Source organism: Carcharodon carcharias, chromosome 13, assembly GCF_017639515.1.
Source record: "Carcharodon carcharias isolate sCarCar2 chromosome 13, sCarCar2.pri, whole genome shotgun sequence".
Lineage (NCBI taxonomy): Eukaryota > Metazoa > Chordata > Chondrichthyes > Lamniformes > Lamnidae > Carcharodon > Carcharodon carcharias.
In genome coordinates, this window is record NC_054479.1 from 39,415,036 (window position 1) to 39,436,877 (window position 21,842).

At 42.0% G+C, this 21,842-nt stretch overlaps 2 protein-coding genes across 4 annotated transcripts in view; one reads left to right on the forward strand and one right to left on the reverse strand.

Annotated features, from left to right (window-relative positions):
* The window catches only part of ddx54 (DEAD (Asp-Glu-Ala-Asp) box polypeptide 54), a 44,872-nt gene extending 42,877 nt beyond the window's left edge, over positions 1-1,995 (reverse strand). Inside the window, exon 1 of the mRNA XM_041202760.1 lies at positions 1,811-1,995. Coding sequence (XP_041058694.1) covers positions 1,811-1,954 — 144 coding nt within the window. The 5' untranslated portion in view covers positions 1,955-1,995. The remainder of the gene's footprint in view (positions 1-1,810) is intronic.
* A 253-nt stretch (positions 1,996-2,248) lies between these two features.
* On the forward strand, positions 2,249-18,420 carry LOC121285665 (RBPJ-interacting and tubulin-associated protein 1-like). 3 transcript variants are annotated; one of them, XM_041202321.1, is made up of 3 exons: positions 2,249-2,324; positions 10,635-11,009; positions 15,151-18,420. In XM_041202321.1, exons 2-3 carry the CDS (start codon positions 10,705-10,707, stop codon positions 15,707-15,709), a joined length of 864 nt encoding a protein of 287 aa, XP_041058255.1. In that variant the 5' UTR covers positions 2,249-2,324; positions 10,635-10,704; the 3' UTR covers positions 15,710-18,420. The 3 variants fall into 3 exon arrangements, with proteins under 3 accessions (XP_041058255.1, XP_041058257.1, XP_041058256.1); XM_041202323.1 differs by having other exon boundaries at positions 10,635-10,838; XM_041202322.1 differs by having other exon boundaries at positions 2,319-2,456.
* The last annotated feature ends 3,422 nt before the right edge of the window (positions 18,421-21,842 follow it).

The window sequence follows — 21,842 nt, forward strand, 5'->3', positions numbered from 1 at the left end:
ATCATGAACAGGGGTTACAAGTCATCTATCAAATGCTAAATGCTAATACAAAACAACTTTGTTTTTCCAAAACAAAGTAGTTAAAATCTACTACTTTCTGCTTTTCAAAGCTTGATCCTAGATCTCATGCACAGGCTAAAGATGCTCTTCAAATGACTGAACAAGCTGGGGCTCTTGTCTTTAGAAAGGAGAAGGCTGATGGGTTACCTGATAGAGGAAGAGTTCAAGAGGGTGATGTGGAGAAGATGGTTTGACTTGAAGGGGAGGCCAAACTATTGGTCATAAAGACAGCCACTTATAAATCCAACAGATCATGAATATGGGGTAATTAAAGTGAACAGAATGAATGCATTTAAATGGAAGCTAAGTAAACTCATTAAAGGAAAACGAATAGGATATGTCAATAGGGTCAGATGAAACAAGAACACCAGTATGGAGTAGTAAGGCTGAATGGTTTGTTTCTGTGTCACACATTCTATGTAATTATTTTCACTACATTCATTGAAGCTCTTAAAAGCAGCTTTTTGAGCACACATTTTACATTGGTATTTCGCAGACACTGAAGAGAGATGGGAAAGATCAGAAAATCATTCAACTTTTTCAACTAAGATCTTAAGAAACAAGCTAAAATATTTACATTCACCAGAAATGCAGGCAGCAAACTGAGTCACCAATTGGGATGATTGTTCTTTGCTCTCCTTGTGGCTTGCCAACCCTGTCAACAATCATCCTCCCCATATCTTTGCATGTTTCCAGCAACTGGTTAATTGTCACCAGTTTTTGACACCTCTGATTTCCTTCACCAACCCCCCTGGCTTTTTATCCCAAAAATATACTTTATTCATAAAATTTATAAAAGTACATTACATGATCAAAGTTGACATAGATAAGGTGCAAATCAAATCAGTTTCTTCCAATACTGTATGCTCACTACATTTAGAATTATTGTTAATATTTACAAGATTCATTACATATCAAAAATACAGCCCAAGGGGTTTTACTCAATTTCCAGCCCCTCGGTGTACTATGACTGAAAGGCATTAGATGATGGCCTTTCCCCATTGAGCCGCGACAAAAACCACTGCAACGTCTTCAAACCTTTTTTGCAAAGGCACATTCCAGAAGGCAGTGGCTGACGGTCTCCTCCCCACCGCAGCCAACTTGAGGGCACCGTGTGGACAGAGTGACACTCCGCGCATGCAGGAAGGATCTTTCTCACTCACCTCACCCCCCCCACCCCTTCCCAAAGATGCTCAGGAACAGGGAAGGAAAACAACCTAGTGAAGCTCAATATAAGTCAAAAGATCAGCATCTCATCTTTCGATTTGACACTTTGCAGTCTTCTGGACTGAAGGATGAGTTCAACAATTTCAGATTACAGCTTCAACCCCTTCCCTTTAATCGATAGCAGCTGTTGATGGTGAATGGTGACTTCCTCTAGGCGCATCTTATGTTGCTTGTCCCTTACCATCTCCTGTTAACACTCCATTATCCTTTTAATCATTTAATCTCTCCTGTCTTCCGCCCAATCACAGGCTTTTCCCTTTTGCTCTTTACATTGTCTCCATGTTTGCTTCAAACATGAAACTTCTCTGATTATTTGTTCAGTTTAGCTGAGATGTCAGTGAACTGAAACGTTAACTCGGTCTCTCTCTCTCTCTCTCTTTCCAAAGATGCTTGCCTGACCTGCTGAGTCTTTCCAGCATTTTTCTGCTCTGATTTCCACACTATTTTGGTTTGACCGATTTGTCGGCCTCATCGCCCCTTAGCCCGGCAAAAGCCCGGCACCCGCTGCTCCCCGGCCACCAACCTTGCCCACGCCGTCATCCTCCTCGGTTAAAGGGGCCAACTGGAACTCCCCGCCGTCACTCTCTACATCCACATCCCGGTGGTGCGGCTGAGAGTGGGCCCGGGGATTCCGGCGTCTGTTTGGCCGCTTCTTCTTCTGCGCCATGTCTCCAGACAAAATCCAAACCGCCCAGCCAGCGCACGCGCCCCCCTCAACAGAACAGCGCATGTGCCGCGGCTCCCGGCAAGGTCAGAGATCAATGGCTGCGTCCACTCTCGTGTTATCAACAGGGAGAGAGGAAAGTGTATATCATAACTAGCTTGGAACAACTCTCATAAGTATGTATTTTCCATACCTAAAATTAACCTATATATCAATTGTTTTTTTAATAGTTTGTGGTATTTTGTTCTGTCTGTTACCTGTCTGCTATTCAATGTAGTGATTTCTCCCCCCCTTCAGGCTGTGCGGCGCTGGGTCGCACCGGATCTCTGGTGTTTGCTGCCATCGCGACGGGATGCATGAGGCGCAGCCGCAGGTGAGAAGTAGGCGCTGTTTGTGTTGCAGGAACTCACCTGGACAGATAGGATCTGCACTGCGTGGTAAACCATGTGTAGAGTCTGTGGTGCCAATGTTGTTTGGGTGACCGACTTCCGTGGAAGTCATTTGCGTAAGGAAAAAAAAATCATTGCACGCCGTTAGATTTGTTTCCCGTGTGTTTTTTTTTGGAGCGATGGGCCCAGACTGGAGACTTATGCTGGCAGCTAATGGAGCATAATGTGGGCAAGTGAGAAATTATCCACTTTGGTAGAAGGATTTTTTAATTCATTCACGGGATGTGGGCTTCATTGGCTAGGCCAGCATTTGTTGCCCTTTCCTACTTGTCCTTGAGAAGGTGGTAGTGAGCTAGCTTCTTGAACCGTTGCAATTCCTGCGGTGTAGGTACACCCACAGTGCTGTTAGGAAGAGAGTTCCAGGATTTTGACCCAGCAACAGTAAAGGAACTGCAATGTCTTTCCAAGTCAGGATGGTGAGTGACTTGAGGGGAACTTCCAGGTGGTGGTGTTCTGCTGCCCTTGTCCTTCTAGATGGTAGTGGTTGTAGCTTTGGAAGGTGCTGTCGAAGGAGCCTTGATGAATTTCTGCAGTGCACCTTGTAGATGGCACACACTGCTGCTACTATGCATCGTTGGTAGAGGGAGTGAATGTTTGTGGATGTGGTGCCAATTAAGCAGGCTGCTTTGTCCTGGCTGGTGTCAAGCTTCTTGAGTGTTGTGGGAGCTGCACTCTTCCAGGCAGGTGGGGAGTATTCCATCACACTCCTGACTTGTGCCTTGTAAATGGTGGAAGGCTTTGGGGAGTCAAAAGGTGAGTTACTTGTTACAGGATTCGTAGCCTCTGACCTGCTCTTGTAGCCACAATATTTACATGGCTAGTTCAGTTCAGTTTCTGGTCAATGGTAACCCTCAGGATGTTGTTAGTAGGGGATTTAGTGATGGTAATGCCATTGAACATCAAGGGGTGATGGTTAGATTTTCTCTTGTTGGAGATGGTCATTGTCTGACAATTGTGTAGCGTGAATGTTACTTGCCACTTGTCAGCCCAAACCTGGATATTGTCCAGGTCTTGCTGCATTTGGATATGGACTGCTTCGGTATTTGTGGAGCCGTGAATGGTGCTGAACATGGTGCAATCATCAGTGAGCATCCCCACTTCTGAACTTATGATGGAAGGAAGATCATTTGATGAAGCAACTGAAGATGTTTGGGGTGAGGACATGACCCTGAGGACCTCCTGCATGATGTCCTGGAGCTGAGATGGCTGACCTCCAATAACCACAACCATCTTCCTTTGTACTAGGTATGACTCCAACCAGTGGAGAGTTTTCCCCGATTGCCATTGACTCCAGCTTTACTAGGGCTCCTTGATGCCACACTCAATCCAATGCGGCCTTGATATCAAGGGCAGTTGGTCTCACCTCATCTCAGGAGTTCAACTCTTTTGTCCATGTCTGAACCAAGGCTGTAATGAGGCCAGAAGCTGTGTGGCCCTGGCAGAACCCAAATTGGGTTCTGAGCAGGTTATTACTAAGCAAGTGCTGCTTGACAGCACTGTTGATGACCCCTTCCATTACTTTACTGATGATCGAGAGTAGATCGATGGGGTGGTAGTTGGCCGGGTTGGATTTGTCCTGCTTTTTGTGTGGAGGACATACCTGGGCAACTTTCCACATAGCCGGGTAGATGCCAGTGTTGTAGCTGTACAGCAACAGCTTGGCTAGGGCCGAGGCAAGTTCTGGGGCACAAGTCTTCGGTGCTATTGCTCTAATATTGTCAGAGCTCATAGCCTTTGCAGTAGCCATTTCTTGATATCACATGGAGTGAATCTAATTGGCTAAAGACTGGCACCTGTGATGCTGGGGACCTCTGGAGGAGGACGAGATGGATTATCCACTCAGCACTTCTGGCTCAAGATTGTAGCAAATGCTTCAGCCTTATCTTTTGCACTGATATGCTGGGCTCCTCCATCATTGAGGATGGGGATATTTGTGGAGCCACCTGCTCCAGTGAGTTGTTTAATTGTCATTCTTCATTCACACCTGGATGTGGCAGGACTGCAGAGCTTAGATCTGAACCTTTGGTTGTGGGACTGCTTAGCTCTGTGTATCACTTGCTGCTTATGCTGTTTGGCATGCAGGTAGTACTGTGTTATAGCTTCACCAGGCTGACATCACATTTTAGGTATGCCTGGTGCTGCTCCTGGCATGCCCTTCTGCACTCTGCATTGAACCAGGGTTGATCCCCTGGCTTGATGGTAATGGTAGAGTGGGGATATGCAAATGGAAAATCAGAATTGTTTTTTTTTAAAAAGGCGAACAAGTAGCACATATTTGGTATGAACAGAGACTTGGGTATCCTTGTGCACAAGTCACAGAAAGTTGACTTGCTGGTAGCAAGCAATTAGGAAAGCAAATGACAAATTAGTCTTTTTTTTGCAAGGGGTTTTGAAGAGTAAAGTAGTCTTGCTGCAATTGTATACGACTTTGGTAAGAGCACTCGAGTACTGTGTATAATGTTGGGCTCCTTCCTTAAGGAAGGATACACTTACCTTGAAAGGGGGTGTTAAGGTTCACTAGATTGATTCCTGGGATGAGACGGCTAAGCTATGAGGAGTGCCACCTATGTTCTTTCTCCCCCATCTCCTCTCTAGTACTGCTTAAGCTCCTCTAACTCTACCCATAGGTGTATTATAGCTCTCAGTACTCATTACTTCAAATTTTGATCAGCTTACAGTCCTTTCTGCATGGCTGCTGTTCCCTGCTCAGCCTGTGACTGGCCTTCTGTTTTTTCAGCTTAAGGTATGGTCTGGTTTTTGGCCACAAATTTACTGTCCTGGACTGAGGTATGATTCTCCACTGCTTCTGGATCTTATTGTGATCTCCAACTTCATGACAATTTTTTCTGCTCTGCATCCAATTCTTCACAACTCTGAGATCTTCATTCCTACAAAAATGTCTCCAGTGCATCCCCTGATACTCTACCCTTGAAATAGTCTTTGGATTTCACTTGCCTGCCACACCTATCTACTCTGAGTGTAACTCTGGATCTCCTCCCGTTGTCCTATCTCCATTCCTCATTTACAACCAGGTTAAATGTAATCTAATACATAACCAGGTTCATGTAACTTTAGTTTTCCCTCTGTCCATTTTTGTGCAAACTTTGGCTGGCTCTCTGGACCTGAACCAATCAAATTTCTATTTCCACATTTTTTCTCTCCACGTGTCATTTTTCCCCTCTTGGGTACTCTGCCCTCCCAAATCCCTACCCAACCCTTCAGTACTCCTCAACCTTCCTACTTTCCTGCCATCGCCACCCTAGACTTGAATCACTCTTGGGTAAGCCTACAGCTTCCCTCTGTGCCTCTCTTGGAATCCTCTGAAGAGCTCATCACTGCCTCATTATGAGTAGCAGCCTCAACTGCTCTAGTCACTGAGCCTGTCTCCCAGTCCCAACTCACCCCTCCTAATGCTCACTATGTAGCTTCCACCAGCTGATAAGCTATCATAGCCCTTCTCAGCATGTCCCTCCAGAATACCTGCTCAATTGTGAATGAGGTGCTTGCCAACAATGAGCTCATTGTGGATGATTGAAATGACACCATGAACCTTGATGGAAACCTGGCAGGGATGATGACACCTTCCCCCTCAATGAAGCCTCCTGCCTAGCTACACCTGGCACCATTAGCTGTGCCCAGACTCTTGCAGTGGCAGTGTGGCTTTTATCACCAAATCACATCTTCACCTCTCCTCTTATTCTTTTGGCACTTTTTTTCCACCTCTAAGCATCTTGCCTTGTTCCACCCTTTTGACCTCTCATTTTAAATCCTCCTCTCTCTACCGCCCACTCAATTATCATAAAAATTTTCTCACCAGGATATCATCGCTGGTTTCCTCCTTCAGCATGTGCTGCAAACGTCTCATCCTCAATGATTTCAACCTGCATTTCAATTCACCATGCTCTCCTCTGAGTTCACTTTCCTCCTATCCTCCCTTAACCTCTCCTTCCACATAAACTCCCAAACCCATGTTTACAGCTTCTTAAGTCACATGGCCTCACTACTCCCATGCTGTTAATCACAGATAAAGCCATTTTTAATCACTTACTTTTATCATTCATCCACCACCTCCTTCCCCCTCCCAACCTTACTTCCTTCTGTGTCCACTCTGGAAGAAAAACTGTCTCCTTATTCACTTACAACAGCAGTCAACAATTAATAGCACAGTTAGCAGTTCTCTCTTCTCGGATACCGTTGCCTTCTCCTTCAAATGTACTGTCATCATCCTTTCTTCAGAAAAAGAACTATAAATCCCTCTCCCCATCCACATCCTAACTCTAACATCCCTCTCTCCTCCAAGGACACCTCCCAAATCCATGCTCATCTTTCTCAGAATTCCATGTTTGAATTCTTTCAATCAACTTAGGTCCTGGCATGGTATTGCCACGTCTCTTATCATAGTCATAAATGACATTCTATGTGACAGTGACAAATGTAAACTATCTGACTTCATCCTTATCGACCTGGTGGTTTTGGGCTAGGACACCAGGTAAATTCCTATGTTCCTCTTTGAATAATGTATGAATACATCCAATTAAGCAGGCAGACTGGACTTCTGTTTAATACTTCATCTGAAAGATGGCACTCCTGACAATGCAATATGCCCTCAGAACTGCCTTCATTATATAAATACCACTGCATTGTTCTAAAGCTAACAAAAAATATAAACAACTGTTGGTTGGCATCAGGTTTTGTTTTAAGCAGTGCTCAACAAAAATATGCATTCTTGAGTTTAGGTTAGGCTGAAAAATAATTGATTGGTCTTGCTGAAAAACCATTGGCAAATTTGGAATTTCTCCCTCTTATAAATTATGCAAGATTAAATTTAGCAAGGGAAGTTAAGTTTAGAGAAACAATCCATCATAATTGCTTCAAATCACTGCTGTATTGGTTCTGTCATTAACAATTCAAGAGACCTAATAGGATTTTTAATTTACCTTTAAAGGAAATACTAGAAAAACTATCTCTTGTCAGACCTGCTATCTTAATTTACTCAGCAAGGAATGACTATGAAACATGAGACTTGAAACATGAGACACCGAAAATTTATATGACAGGAAGTCAAGACCAACTGAAGTCTTAAGATCAAGCATGATTAGAGGTTTGGGGGAATAATTGCATCTACAAGAAATAGGAGCAGGAGTAGACCACACAGCCCATCGAGCCTGATCCACCATTCAGTACGATCATTAGACTAAATAGCTAAGGCCCCAACACTGATCCTTGCGACACTGCACTACTCACTGCCTGCCAACTTGAAAAAGCCCTATTTATGCCCACTCTCTGCTTTCTATCTGTGAACCAATGCAGTATCCATAAAATATCATCCCCAATTCCATGAGCCCTTACCTTGCTTATTAACCTTTTGTGTGGCGCCTTATTGAATGCCTTTTGGAAATCCAGTTATACTACATCTGGTTCCCCTTCATCTACCCTACTAGTTACTTACTCAAAAAAACGCTAATAAATTTGTCAAACAAGATTTCCCTTTAGAAAAACCATCTTGACTTGTTCTATTCATACTATGCTTTTCCGAATGCATTGTTAAAACTTCCATAATATTAGATTCCAGCACTTTCCCAACAACTGATGTTAGGCTAACTGACCCGTAGTTCATTGTTTTCTCTCTCCCTCCTTCCTGAACAGTGGTGTGGCATTTGCCAAGGTCCAATAGGACTATTCTCAAACCTGAGGAATTTTGGAAAATCATAGCCAGTATGTCCATTATCTCTGTGCTATCTCTTTTAGAACCCTAGGGTGTAGGCCATCAGGTTCTGGGGATTAGTCCCTTAAACTTCTCCATACTTTTTATCTGGTGACATTAATTTCCCTAATTTCCTCATCCTTTTTACCCCCTTGGTTACTATACATTTCTGGTATAAAACTTGTCTCCTTCTGTGAAGACAGACACACAAGATTTGTTCAATGCCTTTGCCATTTCTTCATTCCATTGAGATGGCAGAAAGAGGATAGGCAAGAGTTGGAGATATGGATAAGGAGGAGGAGAGGGATGGGGACAAGGAGGAAGAAGTATGTGAGAGGAAGAGGTTCAGGAGGAGGGACTGGGCAATATTTGGTTGATTAGTGGTGGGGGAAGAGAGTACTGTTTCTCGCCCAACTGCTGCTTGGTAAGCTGGGGAAAGAAACGGATCAGATTAAGCTAGCAACTATTTTTCTGCTCCATGGCAACAACAATGTGGCTAGTTTTATTCCTCCTGTTCAGTGAAAAAAGTGTAGAAAGTCTGAACTAATGCTGTGTGGTGAGTCAAAGGGCTTGGGGATGGGGAAACATGGGAAGAATGGTTAAAGGGCTTTGAAAGTACTCATGTGAGCCAAGGTAAGCTTGGAGGGTGTGAATTTGGCTGTGTTGCTGATTGGTGGAGGAGTTTTGCAATGGTACATATGGTGATCTGTGTTTGGGTGGTGGTGGGAGTAGCTGAGATTATGTTCAATGTTGAGGGGTCAGGAGAGATAAAATAATGCTCAGTAGGAGGGGTGTTTGGGTCCTGTTCAAAATATTGCTGGGGTTTTAAGGCCCAAGTTGCTGGTTGTTGAAGGAGACACTGAGGACCTCATATTGTTTAGTTTAGAGGGTGGTGCAGGGTGGGGTTTGTTGGAAGCACCTTTGATAGAAATTGAGGGAAGTGCAGAATGATTGACCAAACATGTAATCAGCTGGGTAGGGGCAGCTAATTTTCTCTACATCCGCCAGAGGACAAGATCACGGGAGAGACTCATGGACTCGAAGGATCTCTTCGGCTCCTAGGTCTCGGGCTATCACAGTTTATTACTGAGGCAGATCTTCATCATTTTCTTCAACTGATTTTGTTTTGTTTTTTGATTCTTCACACGTTTCACATGCCCATTTATATTCCTTACTACAAGAATTGTCATCATTAGATGATTTGTCTCGGTAGTGTTGAGAAATAATTCTGAATTTTTTGTTTAAAAACTCATTAATTGAAATTATTGTACGTAATAGAAAAAAAAACACAGCAGGTCTGGCATCTGTGGAGAGAGAAATAGAGTTAACGTTTCATGTCCAATATGACTTTTGTTCAGAGTTGAAGAGAGGTAGAAATGTGATGGGTTTTATGCTGTTGAAAAAGGGCAGGGATGGGTTAGAGGGCGGTAGAGATTAAATAATGACGATGTCATGGAACAAAAAGAAAAGGAAATTGTAATTGTTGTGGTAAAGAAACAACGCATTGGTCCAGAGTAAGTGTTAATGGCAGAATACATTTATCTGAAAGCAAAAACATGAAAACAAGATACAGACTTGCACTTGGCAAAAAAAAACAAAATGGAGGACAGAGTTCATGGTCTGAATTTGTTGAACTCAATGTTGAGTCCAGAAGTTTGTAAAATACCTAATTGGAAGATGAGTTTGTTCCTTATGCTTGCGTTGGGCTTCACTGGAACATTGCTGCAGGCTAAGGACAGAAATTGAGCGTGAGAGCAAGGTGCTGAATTAAAATGGCAGGCACTCAGAAGGTTGGGGTCAAGCTTGCAGATTGAGCGAAGGTATCCTGAAAAGCAGTCACCCAGTCTGCATTTAGTCTCCCCAAAGTAGAGGAGACCACATTGTGAACAGTGAATGCGGTATACTAAATTGAAAGAAATACAAGTAAAGCACCACTTCACCTGGAAGGTGAAGAGAGATGAGTTAAAGGGATAGGTGTTACACCTCTTGCGATTGCCTGGGGGAAGTGGACGAGGTGTTGGAGTGATAGCGGAATGGACCGGAGCGGCGTAATGTTGTTTCCTTTGATACCATAAATAGTGTTTTATTTGGTGGGGTCAAAAGGGGATTGGATTTTGTAAGTGTTTTTGAGCTGTCACGTTATGCTACATGAAACCCCTGTTATTTTCAAGCTGTCATGTAATATTACACTGACAGCACAATCTACCAGTACAATATCTTTGAACTGCTGAGACTGAGATTGATACACATGGAATGATGTTTCACTGATTTATATATTAGAACAGTTAAGGCTCACACAGTGGCTTCCTAAGGAAAACAGTAAATCTCTGGGCCACAGAATCAATAAATTCCTAGGTGTAATTGCTGGTCCCTGTTGAATTAGCTGACCTCATCCAGGTGTTGGTACAGGAGCTACAATTGGAAATAATTGTGTCTTAACGATTTTCAGAGCATCATAACACACTGATTATATAGAGTGACTGAAAATATAGTTTATCAAAAAAACTCTCTCCCTTTTTCTCATCTTTAGATTAACTTCACTAGACTTGAAAAGACCAAAGTGACCAACCAACGTGCCAGAAATCATCTTGAGGAGTAGCATGTCAAGTGATTTAGCAGTCACTGATCTTCAACCCAGTCATGTACGTCATAAAGGTTGCAGTCGTTATAGAGTTAGAGCAAAGACTTCCTATGTGGATGAAACCTTATTTGGCCATTCTAATGGGCTTCAGAGGTCAGTAGCTGAATTTGAACCACCATGGGGTTCCACGTCTCAAACTGGTTCTCAACAACCATTATTATGGAGTCCAAGTTCACAAATAAGACCGAGTGCAAATGGAAAAATTGGTCCAGTTCCAACCCCATCTAAGTGTGGTGGCACACCAATAAAAAAGAACAAATACAGGTAATGACAGGCAGTGTATGAATGTTTGAATTTTAGTGTAATACTTAAGGTGCCAAAATGACTAGCATGAGAATGAATGAATTCTCTTGACATGGGAATGATAAATGAAGTGTTGGGCTGAATAGAATGGGAAGAGAAAGAGGATGATGCATGCAGGAAACTCAACTCGACACTTTCTGGATTGGGGTTTTTTCCAGATTGTAGAACTGAATTGCAGAATTTTGCACTCATGTCATCTGGCCCATGAAGTCTGCAGCTGTATTTTCCACCAAGAGTCACTAGCCAAATCCTAGTCCTGCTTGCATCCATAACTTAATTTTTTAATATTAAAAGGCTTTATGGACTCTGGTTGAACAATGTTATGTGGTAGAGAATCCTATATTCTGGATACTTTGTGTAAATAAATTCCTGCTTATGTCCTCTTTAATTCTTTTTGTGATTGTAGTTGTGCCCTCTTGGGTCCTTGTTATTGACCATTGGAAACAATCTACCATTATTTACCTTTTCGTAATCTTGAAGAAGCGGGCACTTAGCTTAGATGGCTAGACAGCTAGCGTGCAGATCAAATTAATCCCAATAGCACAACAGTTTGTTCCCCATTCTGGTTGAGAAACACCCAGTGCCTGCTTCCTCGCCCTAGCTGTAAGTGAAAAATCGTGGCACTTAATGGTTCGGCAAATAATCGCTAAGAACCTGCCTTCAGGCAGAGAAGCAGAAGAATCTTGAAGACCTCTCTCAGGTGCCCAGCAACTTTCTAATCTCCAGTGAAAAAATATTTCAACTTCCACAATTCACTTATAACTGTACATCCTTATTCATGCTGCATTTTTCCATTCATTTTATATTTCTATTATGGGGTACCCAAAACTATACACAATGTTGCCACCTATAGCTACTGTTCAACATTACCTCCCTATGTTTGAATTCTGTGTCTTTAGATTGTTTTGGTCTTAACCTACTTGCATTGCCACCTTTGGTAACATGTACATTTGCAAATTAAGGAAGCTCTACTGATTTTCTACTCATTTCAAATCTTATCAATTTATATGTATCTCTGTTCATTAATCTTACATCCAAAGTGTATTACTTTGCCTTTTCCCATGTTGAACTACACCTGCCACCTATCTGCCGTCTTTCAGTCTTTGACAATATTATTCACACTTAGGCTTACCCTCAATTTGGCTTTTAAAACAAATTTTGACAATCATGACAGTTCAAAGAAAGATGGGAGGAGTTAAAGAAAAGAAAAAGAGACTATTTTGGCTCTAACTTTCTTCTGACTCAGCAAATCTTAGTGGTATTCTTTCAAGCTGGTCCATAATTCTGAGTTAGGTTCCATTATGTGAAAGAGACAGAGGGCTGGCTGTGATCAGATATACCTAAATATTTTAGGAAGTCTTTTGTTGCCTGTTGTGTAATTTAACTTGGTAGAATTATAGAATGCTACAGCACAGAAGGAGACCATTTAGCCCATCATGCCTGTACCAACTATTTAAATGAGCTATCCAATTAGTCCCATTGCCCTGCTCTTTCCCCACAACATAACAAATATTTCCTTTTCAAGTACAAATCTAATACCACCACCCTTCAGGCATTAAGTTTTAGATCATAAAAGCTCCTCATGTCAGTGCTGGTTCTTTTGTCAATTACCTTAAATCGGTGTGTATTTCTATGGCTATTCCAGTTCAGTTTCTGGTCAACAGTAACCCCCAGGATGTTGATAGTTGGGGATTCAGTGATGGTAATGCCATTGAACATCAAGGGGGCGATGTTTAGATTCTCTCTTGTTGGAGATGGTCATTGCCTGACACTTGTGTGCCGAATGTTACTTGCCACTTGTCAGCCGAAGCCAAGCCTTGCTGCATTTGGACATAGACTGCTTCAGTATCTGAGGAGTCGCAAATGGTGCTGAACATTGTGCAATCATCAGCAAACACCCCCACTTCTGACTTTGTGATGGCAGGAAGGTCATTGATGAAGCAGCTGAAGATGGTTGGGTTGAGGACACCACCCTGAGCAACTCCTGCAATGATGTCCTGGAGCAGAGATGACTGACCACCAACAACCACAACCATCTTCCTTTGTGCTAGGTATGACTCCAACCAATGGAGAGTTTTCCCCCTGAGTCCCATTGACTCCAGTTTTGCTAGGGCTCCTTGATGCCACACGCAGTCAAATGCTGCCTTGATGTCAAGGGCAGTCACTTTCACCTCACCTTGGGAGTTCAGCTCTTTTGTCCATGTTTGAACCAAGGCTGTAATGAAGTCAGGAGCTGAGTGGTCCTGACCTCATTCATGGTCCAAGTGGTCCTGATCTCCTGCTAAACGGGTATGAAGTTATGCAGGAGGATGCATGAGGAAATAGAGGAGGAGGAATTGCAGCAGAACGTGGAGGAAGGGAGGATACAATGCATTCAAATCCTGTCTGCCCCAGCTCTACGTGATCAAATTATTCATGAACAATACAGTAAATCCAACTACAACTCTCCATTCACCAATCGTGCCAATTTTCTTTCCTTTTTATTACTAACCATCAAATCATCCTCCTACTTACAAGAGAAAAAAGCCACCAGAAAATGCACATTCCAATCCAGATTTATATATTAAATCATGACACAATGCATTCAGAAAATAAACTAATCTCCATTGCACTGCATCTTCCCATGATGGCCACCGCACTTCCATAGATGTTAAAATATGCAGCCAGTTTGTCGTTCTTCAGCTCTTTGCAGCAGCTTTTTGTTAATCACAGCCTTCTCCTGCAAGAAAGAGGGAACTTTGTCATGTCATGAAATATATTTGTGATGTGCCTACCATGGTTGAATAACTGCCTGTGTGTGCAAGCTGTGAGTTTGTGTGTGAGGCCTACGTGTGTGCTAGTGTATGAGGGCATAGTAGGGTTGAGTCCTGATAGATTGTTGGTAGATAAGTGAGCAGTGGATGAGGCAGTTGGAATAGTTGATAGGAAATGCCATTTGAAGATGAAGTCAATCATTTTGACTCCTGTACGATCATTAAACTTCATCCTGCACCATATCAATGAGCAACACTCTTGGTTTTGAGATCGTAGCTATTTCTTCTAGATGTCTGCTGAGCATGTGTCTGGACGGCCTCCTTCCCCATCCCCATATTGGATAAAGGATGTCTCTCCTTTCCACCTCTTCCACCAAGGCCAGTGGATTGTCTGAAAACCTTGGTCCTTGCGCTTTCACATATTCAGCCATTGCTAAAGTATCACAACACTGATTCAGTTTTGAAAAAACTTGCACCACTTGTTACCACAGTGCACCTCCCTTTTAGGAGATGAAGGCTGCCTTTAAGTTGCGCTACCACTTGGAATATTGACTCCTTATTGATCGAGGCAGCCAGTGAACAACATGGGTAGAGCTGGTATTTAATAAAAATTTAACACACATTGCCACACCCATGCCAGTTTTCAGGCCATATCCAAGTTCTTGTGTCTTTATTTTCTTTAAAATTTGTACATCTAAAAATATAGAACAACCTTTTTGTAAAACCAGAATGCTAAATGATTTGTACCAAATTTAATTTATCAAAGGTTCTTTGGATTAGAAAATATAAAAGCCAAGTCCAAGTAGATTTGTCACATTCCTGCATCATGAAATGAATCCAGCTTAAAGAGATGCTTTCATTTCTGCAGAATAGTCAATAAAGTGATACACAAAAGGCACCATTGAATTTATAATTCTTTATTCAACATATGTAGCCATGATTAGTTTCAATTTAAATTTAGTGACATTCAGTCATAGTACTGATAGCTTGTAATATCTTGAGGCCAGTTATGTTGAACAGTCTTGCCAAGTTGTGTTTTGTTTGTTCAGCATCTGTTCTTAATCATGCTAGCAAATTTTTTTGATGAACTGAAGGAACACTTGCATGAAACATTCTGTTTAAACCAAAAGAGTGAAGTTTATTCTGTATCATTTGAGTAAAAAGCCAGTTGGAATATTGGCTACGAGATTTGCTCATTGTTTCAAAATAGCAGATGTACAATAGTACAATCCATCTTAATAAATAGATCCCAAGCAGAGCTAATGCAGCCAGAAAGTAATTTTTTTTAAAATTCATGTCTTGTGCTTTAATTGAATATTATGTTCTTTTTATTTTTTTCTTTAACCAAGGTTAAAATGCCGTATGCCCAGCTATTGTGACGAGTCTCTTTTTGGCTCAAAGCAAGAGGACCCAGGCTGGGAGGCACCATGGACTGCAGAAGAAGATAAAATAAAGATTCGACCACTCCTGTGGACTCCCTCAGTACATAAAATTAGCTCAAATGAATTTTGTTCTGAGTTCTCACCTGCCAAAGGAAATCCAGTGAAACCACCTTATGCAGTCACAAAAGAATCTTCTACTGACTTTATCACTGAATACAGAGATAAAGCAGATTACTGGAAGAGGCCAAACAGTGATAGTGACTCTGTTAATGATACCCCTATTCGAGAACGATCACAGTCTTTAACGAGGATGCACAACTCTAAAAAAAGAATAGTCAAAGCAGATTCCACATACACTGCTAGGAATACAGAGCAGTTGCAGTATAGACCAATTTCAGCTTTTACTTTACCCTCAGGACCACAGCATTACAATAGGTGGAGACCTGGTAGTATGTCAGATTCTGTTTCATCCAACCAACCCAAGACAACAAGTTCTGTCACAATAAACCCACCTTGGAAGTACTAAAGATAATGACTGGATTGGGATATAAAAGAGAATGAGGTATTTCCAAAGCCACTTTGGAGTGAGGAGGTAGCTACGTTTTCAGATTTCTAAGTACCATGAAACAACGGTGTCTTTTTTGGTTGATTGTAAAAAATCCTACTAATTATGAATTTTTTTTCAAAAATCATGTTCATTTAAGTGAGTGGGCAAAACTATTACAGATGGAGCTCAGTTTGAGGAAGTGTGAGGATCCAAGAAAGACAAATTGGAACATTTTCTTATTAGTGGAAAAACTAGGAACTGTAGAAGGACAACAAGATTTAGATGTTCAGGTCTGCAATCATTAAAAGCTAGTGGACAGAAAAACAGTCAAAAGGCTAATGAAATGCTGGCCTTTATCTTATAGGGGCTGGAATGCAAAGGGAAGGAAGTTATACTTAAGTTATATTGTGCCTTGGTCAGATCTCATTTGGAGTACTTCACTTAGTTGCACTGCATCTTGGGGAAATATATATTCACCTTGGGAGGAGTACACAGTTTCAGCACAATAATTCCAACCTTAAAGGTTTAATTAAGAGGACAGACCACATCTCACGTACTATATACAGTTTTGGTCACCTTACTTGAGAAAAGATATAATAGCATTAGAAGCAGTCCAGACAAGGTTCACTCAACTGATTCCTGGAGTGAAGGGGCTAATTTCTGAGAAAAGATTAGGCAGCCTGGGCCTATATTCATTGGAGTTTAGAAGAATGAGAAACATATAAGATCCTGAGGGGACTTGACAGGATGAGAAGATGTTTCCCCTTGTGGGAGAGACTAGACCTAGGAGACATGGTTTTAAAATAAGGGGTCTCCCATTTAAGATGGAGATAAGGAGAAAGTTTTTCTGAGGGCTCTTCATTTGTGGAATTCACTTCCTCGGAGAGCAGTGAAGAGCAGTTTATTGAATATTTTGAGGCTGACTTAGATAGGTCCTTGATTGACAAGGGAGTCAAAGGGTATAGGGGTAGACAGGAAAATGGAGTTGAGGCTACAATCTTATCAGATGGTGGAGCAGACTCGAGAGGCTGAATGGCTTACGCCTGCCCCTAAATCATATGTTCATATATATGTTTGTATGACTAGTTGCATGAATTTGGCTTGTATTCCCTTGAGTTTACATGGTTGCGGGATGATCTAATTGAGGTGTCTAAAACGATAAGGAAACCTCTAGGGTCGATCCAAAGAAACTAATTCTTTCATTTGGGGAATCCAGAACAAGGGGGCATAATATTCCAAATAAAGGCCATTCAGAAGCAAAATCAGGAAGCACTGTTTCACACAAAGGGAAGTGGAAATCTGGAACACTCTTTGAAAGGGTGTGAATACTGGGACAATTGAAATTGGAATTTTCAAGACTGAGAAAGATGGATTTTTTGTTCAGCAAGGTAATCAATGGCAATGGAACAGAGGCAGGTAATGCAGAGGCGCAAATCAGTGAGATCTGATTGAATGGCAGAACAGGCCCCAAGGGGTTGAATAGCCTGCTTTAATTCCTAATACAATGGCAGATTTTAGTGCAAAATTTTCATAATAATTGTTCTTTCACTGCATTGGAAGTGCAGGAGTCACATATACTTGTTGGTGAAAATGCAATACACAACAACAGTGATACGTTTTCTTGCCATCTTAAAACACCATTTAGGTTTTTCCCTTCACCAGATCACTAGGATTTAATAATCTATTGGTGCCAAATAATGCAGTTAAAGACACAGTAACTCCCCATATTAATCTGGTAGTCTTGAAGCCTATGATAGAATGGGAAAGCATCAACAGTGAATTCAAGCTTTATGCTTTTGGTCCTCTAGTCATTATAAATCTGTTTTCATGAAACAAAATATAGGGTATCCAAAGATTATAAGATAACGGAGTTTGCATGAGTTTTCAGAAAGCATATGTGCAAGTGGAACTATCTTAAAGAACAAAAAAAATACTGTTCTTCTCCTCTGTGAAGTTTATTCAGGAGATACGTTGTGATCATTGCTGACCATCCTCGATGTAATTGGAGCAGTTTTGTGATGCTGCAGGCAAATACTCGCCCAAACTGTCTTTTGCCAAGTTAGCAAAGAGAGCATTTTTATCTACCCATACGAATACTTTGCAGTCTCTTGGGCTTTCCTTGAATAATAAACCCTGATATACTTTCTTGGGCTGTATTTATGGTCCCCTGCTAGTGTGTTTGAAGGTGGGGGTGGCAGAGGAAGCTCGTAGAATGTACCCTTCCCACCTGCCCCAACCATCTCCATATTTATGGTGGGTGGGGAGGCCGCTTAAGTGCCTCATTCCACCTTCACTGTTATTTTACCTATGGCAGGGAGAGGCCCACACTAGGTGGGGAGCCCAGCAGCTTTTAGTGCTTGGGCTGGTGTGTTGGGAAACAGGGAAGAAACTCCTTTGGGTGTGCCACTTGGAGGCACCCCCTCAAAGGTCATAGCCCCGCCTTTAATCCTTCTCCAGCCTTTGAAATCCAGGCCCTGGCCTCCTCAATGGGATCTGCCAGCCAGGGCCTGCTGATACACCAGAATTACCTTGAAGTTTGGCTCCATAACCTTTTTATTTATTCGTCTGTTTGTGCTGTCCAGGCCAGCATTTATTGCCCATCCCTAATTACCATTGTTCAGAGGGCATTTTAAGAACCAACCACATTGCTATGAGTCTGGAATCACAGGTAGAGACAGATTTCCTTCCCTAATGCCAGATGGGTTTTTACAACAATTGGCAATGGTTTCATGGCCATCATCAGACTTTCAATTCTAGGTTTTTATTGAATTCAAATTTCACCATCATTCAAACCCAGGTCCCCAGAGCATTACCCTGAATCTCTAGAATACCAGTCCAGTGACAATACCACTGCACCACCGCCTCCCCTGTTCTGGAACTGCTTGTAGTCCTAGCAGTGGTTACTGCTCAAAACTGTCACTGCTGGGACTACAGAGCTGCCAGGCTATCGGATTGACTGGCCACTTTTTAAGGCTGGATCTCCTCCCAAGATAGTGGTGGTACTCGCGACCTTAAAACAATTAACACATCTTTGAGCATAAAATGGCTGCATGGTGACCAGCTCCCATAGCAGCTTTTTAGTTGGGGGGAGGGGATAGGAATGGGCGGAGCAGAGAATACATTGCCTGGTAAAATCCAGCCCCTTTGGAGCGAACTTTTATCATGGGGGTAAAGATTGGCCTTTGTTTCATGTCAATCATTCCCTATGACAATGTTGAAGGTGATTTCTAAAATTTATTCTTGGTTTGCTGCAGTGTTCCTGTTTATGAAGTGAATGTTTGGTTCAGTTGGCTTAGTAGTGCTCCTGTCTCTGAGTCTGAAGGTCATGGATTCAAACCCTACTCTTGGATTAAGCACATAATTGAGGCTGGTACTTCAACGCAATACTAAAGGATGCTGCATTGTTAATGTCTTTTTTGGAAAATACATCAGACCAACTACTGCCCATCTGCCTAATAACGTGGATATAAAAGATCCCTTGACATTGGGAACACTGGTGTTCTGGCAGCAGACATTTAGCTCACAGCTGTTTGTAGGGCTTTGTGCTGCATGCATTTACCTGCCATATTAGCCTATAATTCATTGACTATAAAACACTTAAGATGTCCTGATGGTATGCAAGTTTCCATAGAAATGCAAATTATATCTTTTTCTTTCTTTAATGTTAAATAGTAATTTTGTAATTTTACAAGTTTCCAGCCCAGGACCTGACTTTTTTTTACACTATATCTAGGAGTTTGAAGGCTATCTATACACATAATAGTGGAAGCTACATTGAAATCAATATATAATTTATTAAATTATTATATGTAATTTTTTTTGCTATTGACCATTATTTTACTTAATACCATTCTAATAATGCACTTGTGCCTAGTAACTGTGTACATATAAAAATATACAGTGTAAATCATGTTTGAGCTATTAGCAGAAATATATATTCAAATAATTTTTAAAAATTAAATAAATTGAATCACTTTTTGGATTTTTTTCTCCTTTGTGCATCATTATATTTGTAAATGAATTACTACATGATTTCAGACCATAAGCCGTAGAAGCAGAAGTAGGCTATTCGGCCCATCGAGTCTGCTCCACCATTCAATGAGATCATGGCTGATCTGATAATCCTCAACTCCACTTTCCTACATTTTTCCCATAACCCTCGATTCCCTTACTGATTAAAAATCTATACATCTCTGCATTGAATATACCTAACGACCCAGCTTCTACAGCCCTCTGCCATAAAGAACTCTACAGATTAACTTCCCTCTTAGAGAAGAAATTCCTCCTCATCTCTGTTTTAAATGGGCGACCCCTTACTCTGAGATTATGTCCTCTGGTCCTAGACTCTCCCACAAGGGGAAACAACCTCTCAGTAACTAATCTATCAAACCCCCTAAGAATCTTATATGTTTCAGTAAGGTCGCCTCTCATTCTTTTAAACTCCAGTGAGTACAGGCCTAACCTACTCAACCTCTCCTCATAAGAAAATCCCTCCATACCCGGAGTCAACCTAGTGAACCTTCTCTGGACTGCCTCCAATGCCATTATATATTTCCTTAGATAAGGGGACCTCAAACATTAGGTCAGTCATCTCAGCTCCAGGCCATCACTGCAGGAGTTCTCAGGGTAGTATCCTTGGCCCAACCATCATCAGCTGCTTCATCAATGACCTTCCTTCCATCATAAGGTCAGAAGTGGGGATGTTTGCAGCAGATTGCACTATGTTCAGCATCATTCATGACTCCTCAGATACAGAAGCAGTCTATGTCAAAATGCAGCAAGACCTGGACAGTATCCATGTTTGGGCTAATGAGCGGCAAGTAACATTGGTGCCACACAAGTGTCAGGCAATGGCCATCTCCAATAAGAGAGAATCTAACTATCGCCCCTTAATGGTCAATGGCATTACCATCACTGAATCCCCAACTATCAACATCCTGGGGGTTCCCATTAACCAGAAACTGAACTAGACTAGCCATATAATTACTGTGGCTACAAGAGCAGGTCAGAGGCTAGGAATCCTGCGATGAGTAACTCACCTCCTGACTCCCCAAGACCTCTCCATCATCTACAAGGCACAAGTCAGGAGTGTGATGGAATACTCCCCACTGGCCTGGATGAGTGCAGCTCCCACAATACTCAAGAAGCTTGACACCATCCAGGACAAAGCAGCCCACTTGATTGGCACACCATCTACAAACATTCACTCCCTCCACCACCGATGCATAGCAGCAGCAGTGTACCATCTACAAGATGCACTGCAGGAACTCACCAAGGCTCTTTCGACAGCACCTTCCAAAGCCATCACCACTACCATCTAGAAGGACAAGGGCAGCAGATAGATGGGAACACCACTACCTGGAAGTTCCCCTCCAAGTCACTCACCATCCTGACTTGGAAAGATATCGCCGTTCCTTCACTGTTGCTGGGTCAATATCTTGGAACTACCTAACAGCACCATGGGTGTACCTACACCACATGGACTGCGGCGGTTCTAGAAGGCAGCTAACCACCACTTTCTCAAGGGCAACAAGGGATGAGCAATAAATGCTGGCCTAGCCACCGAAGCCCACATCCCATGAATGAATTTTAAAAAAGGATATATGGAATGTTACATTTTATTAGATTTTCAAATTAGCAAATCTCCTGCAGCATAATTTGCAGGCTGAGGAAGTCAGCTGTCCAGAACAGCTCGGTGTGGATACCATAGCAAGTCTTGGTCTGAGTGTGGGTATCTAACTGATATTTGGGGTGATTGTCAAGCAGATTGAAAGTGTGTGCATTAGCAAAAAAGAAGAAAATTTTGAAGTTTAAGCCTGGGAGTAAAGCAGTGCTGGATGCATAGTGAAGCTGGGCTTTTAAATCAAGTTTGAATCTTGCAGAGGCCCTGCTCTTCTAAGTGAGTGTGTTGTGACTAGAGTTACAGTTAATTTCACCATTTTATTTCTTGCAGCATTAATCCCCTCACTTCAGAATTCACAACATTTAAAGTAACACTACTATAACAAAATTATTGTGTAATGACTTTATCTAGGAAAATAATTTTTGCCACATAGTTATTGGGTAGATTTCTTGGTAGAATATAATTGAGGAGAATATGTTTTTCTCCAAT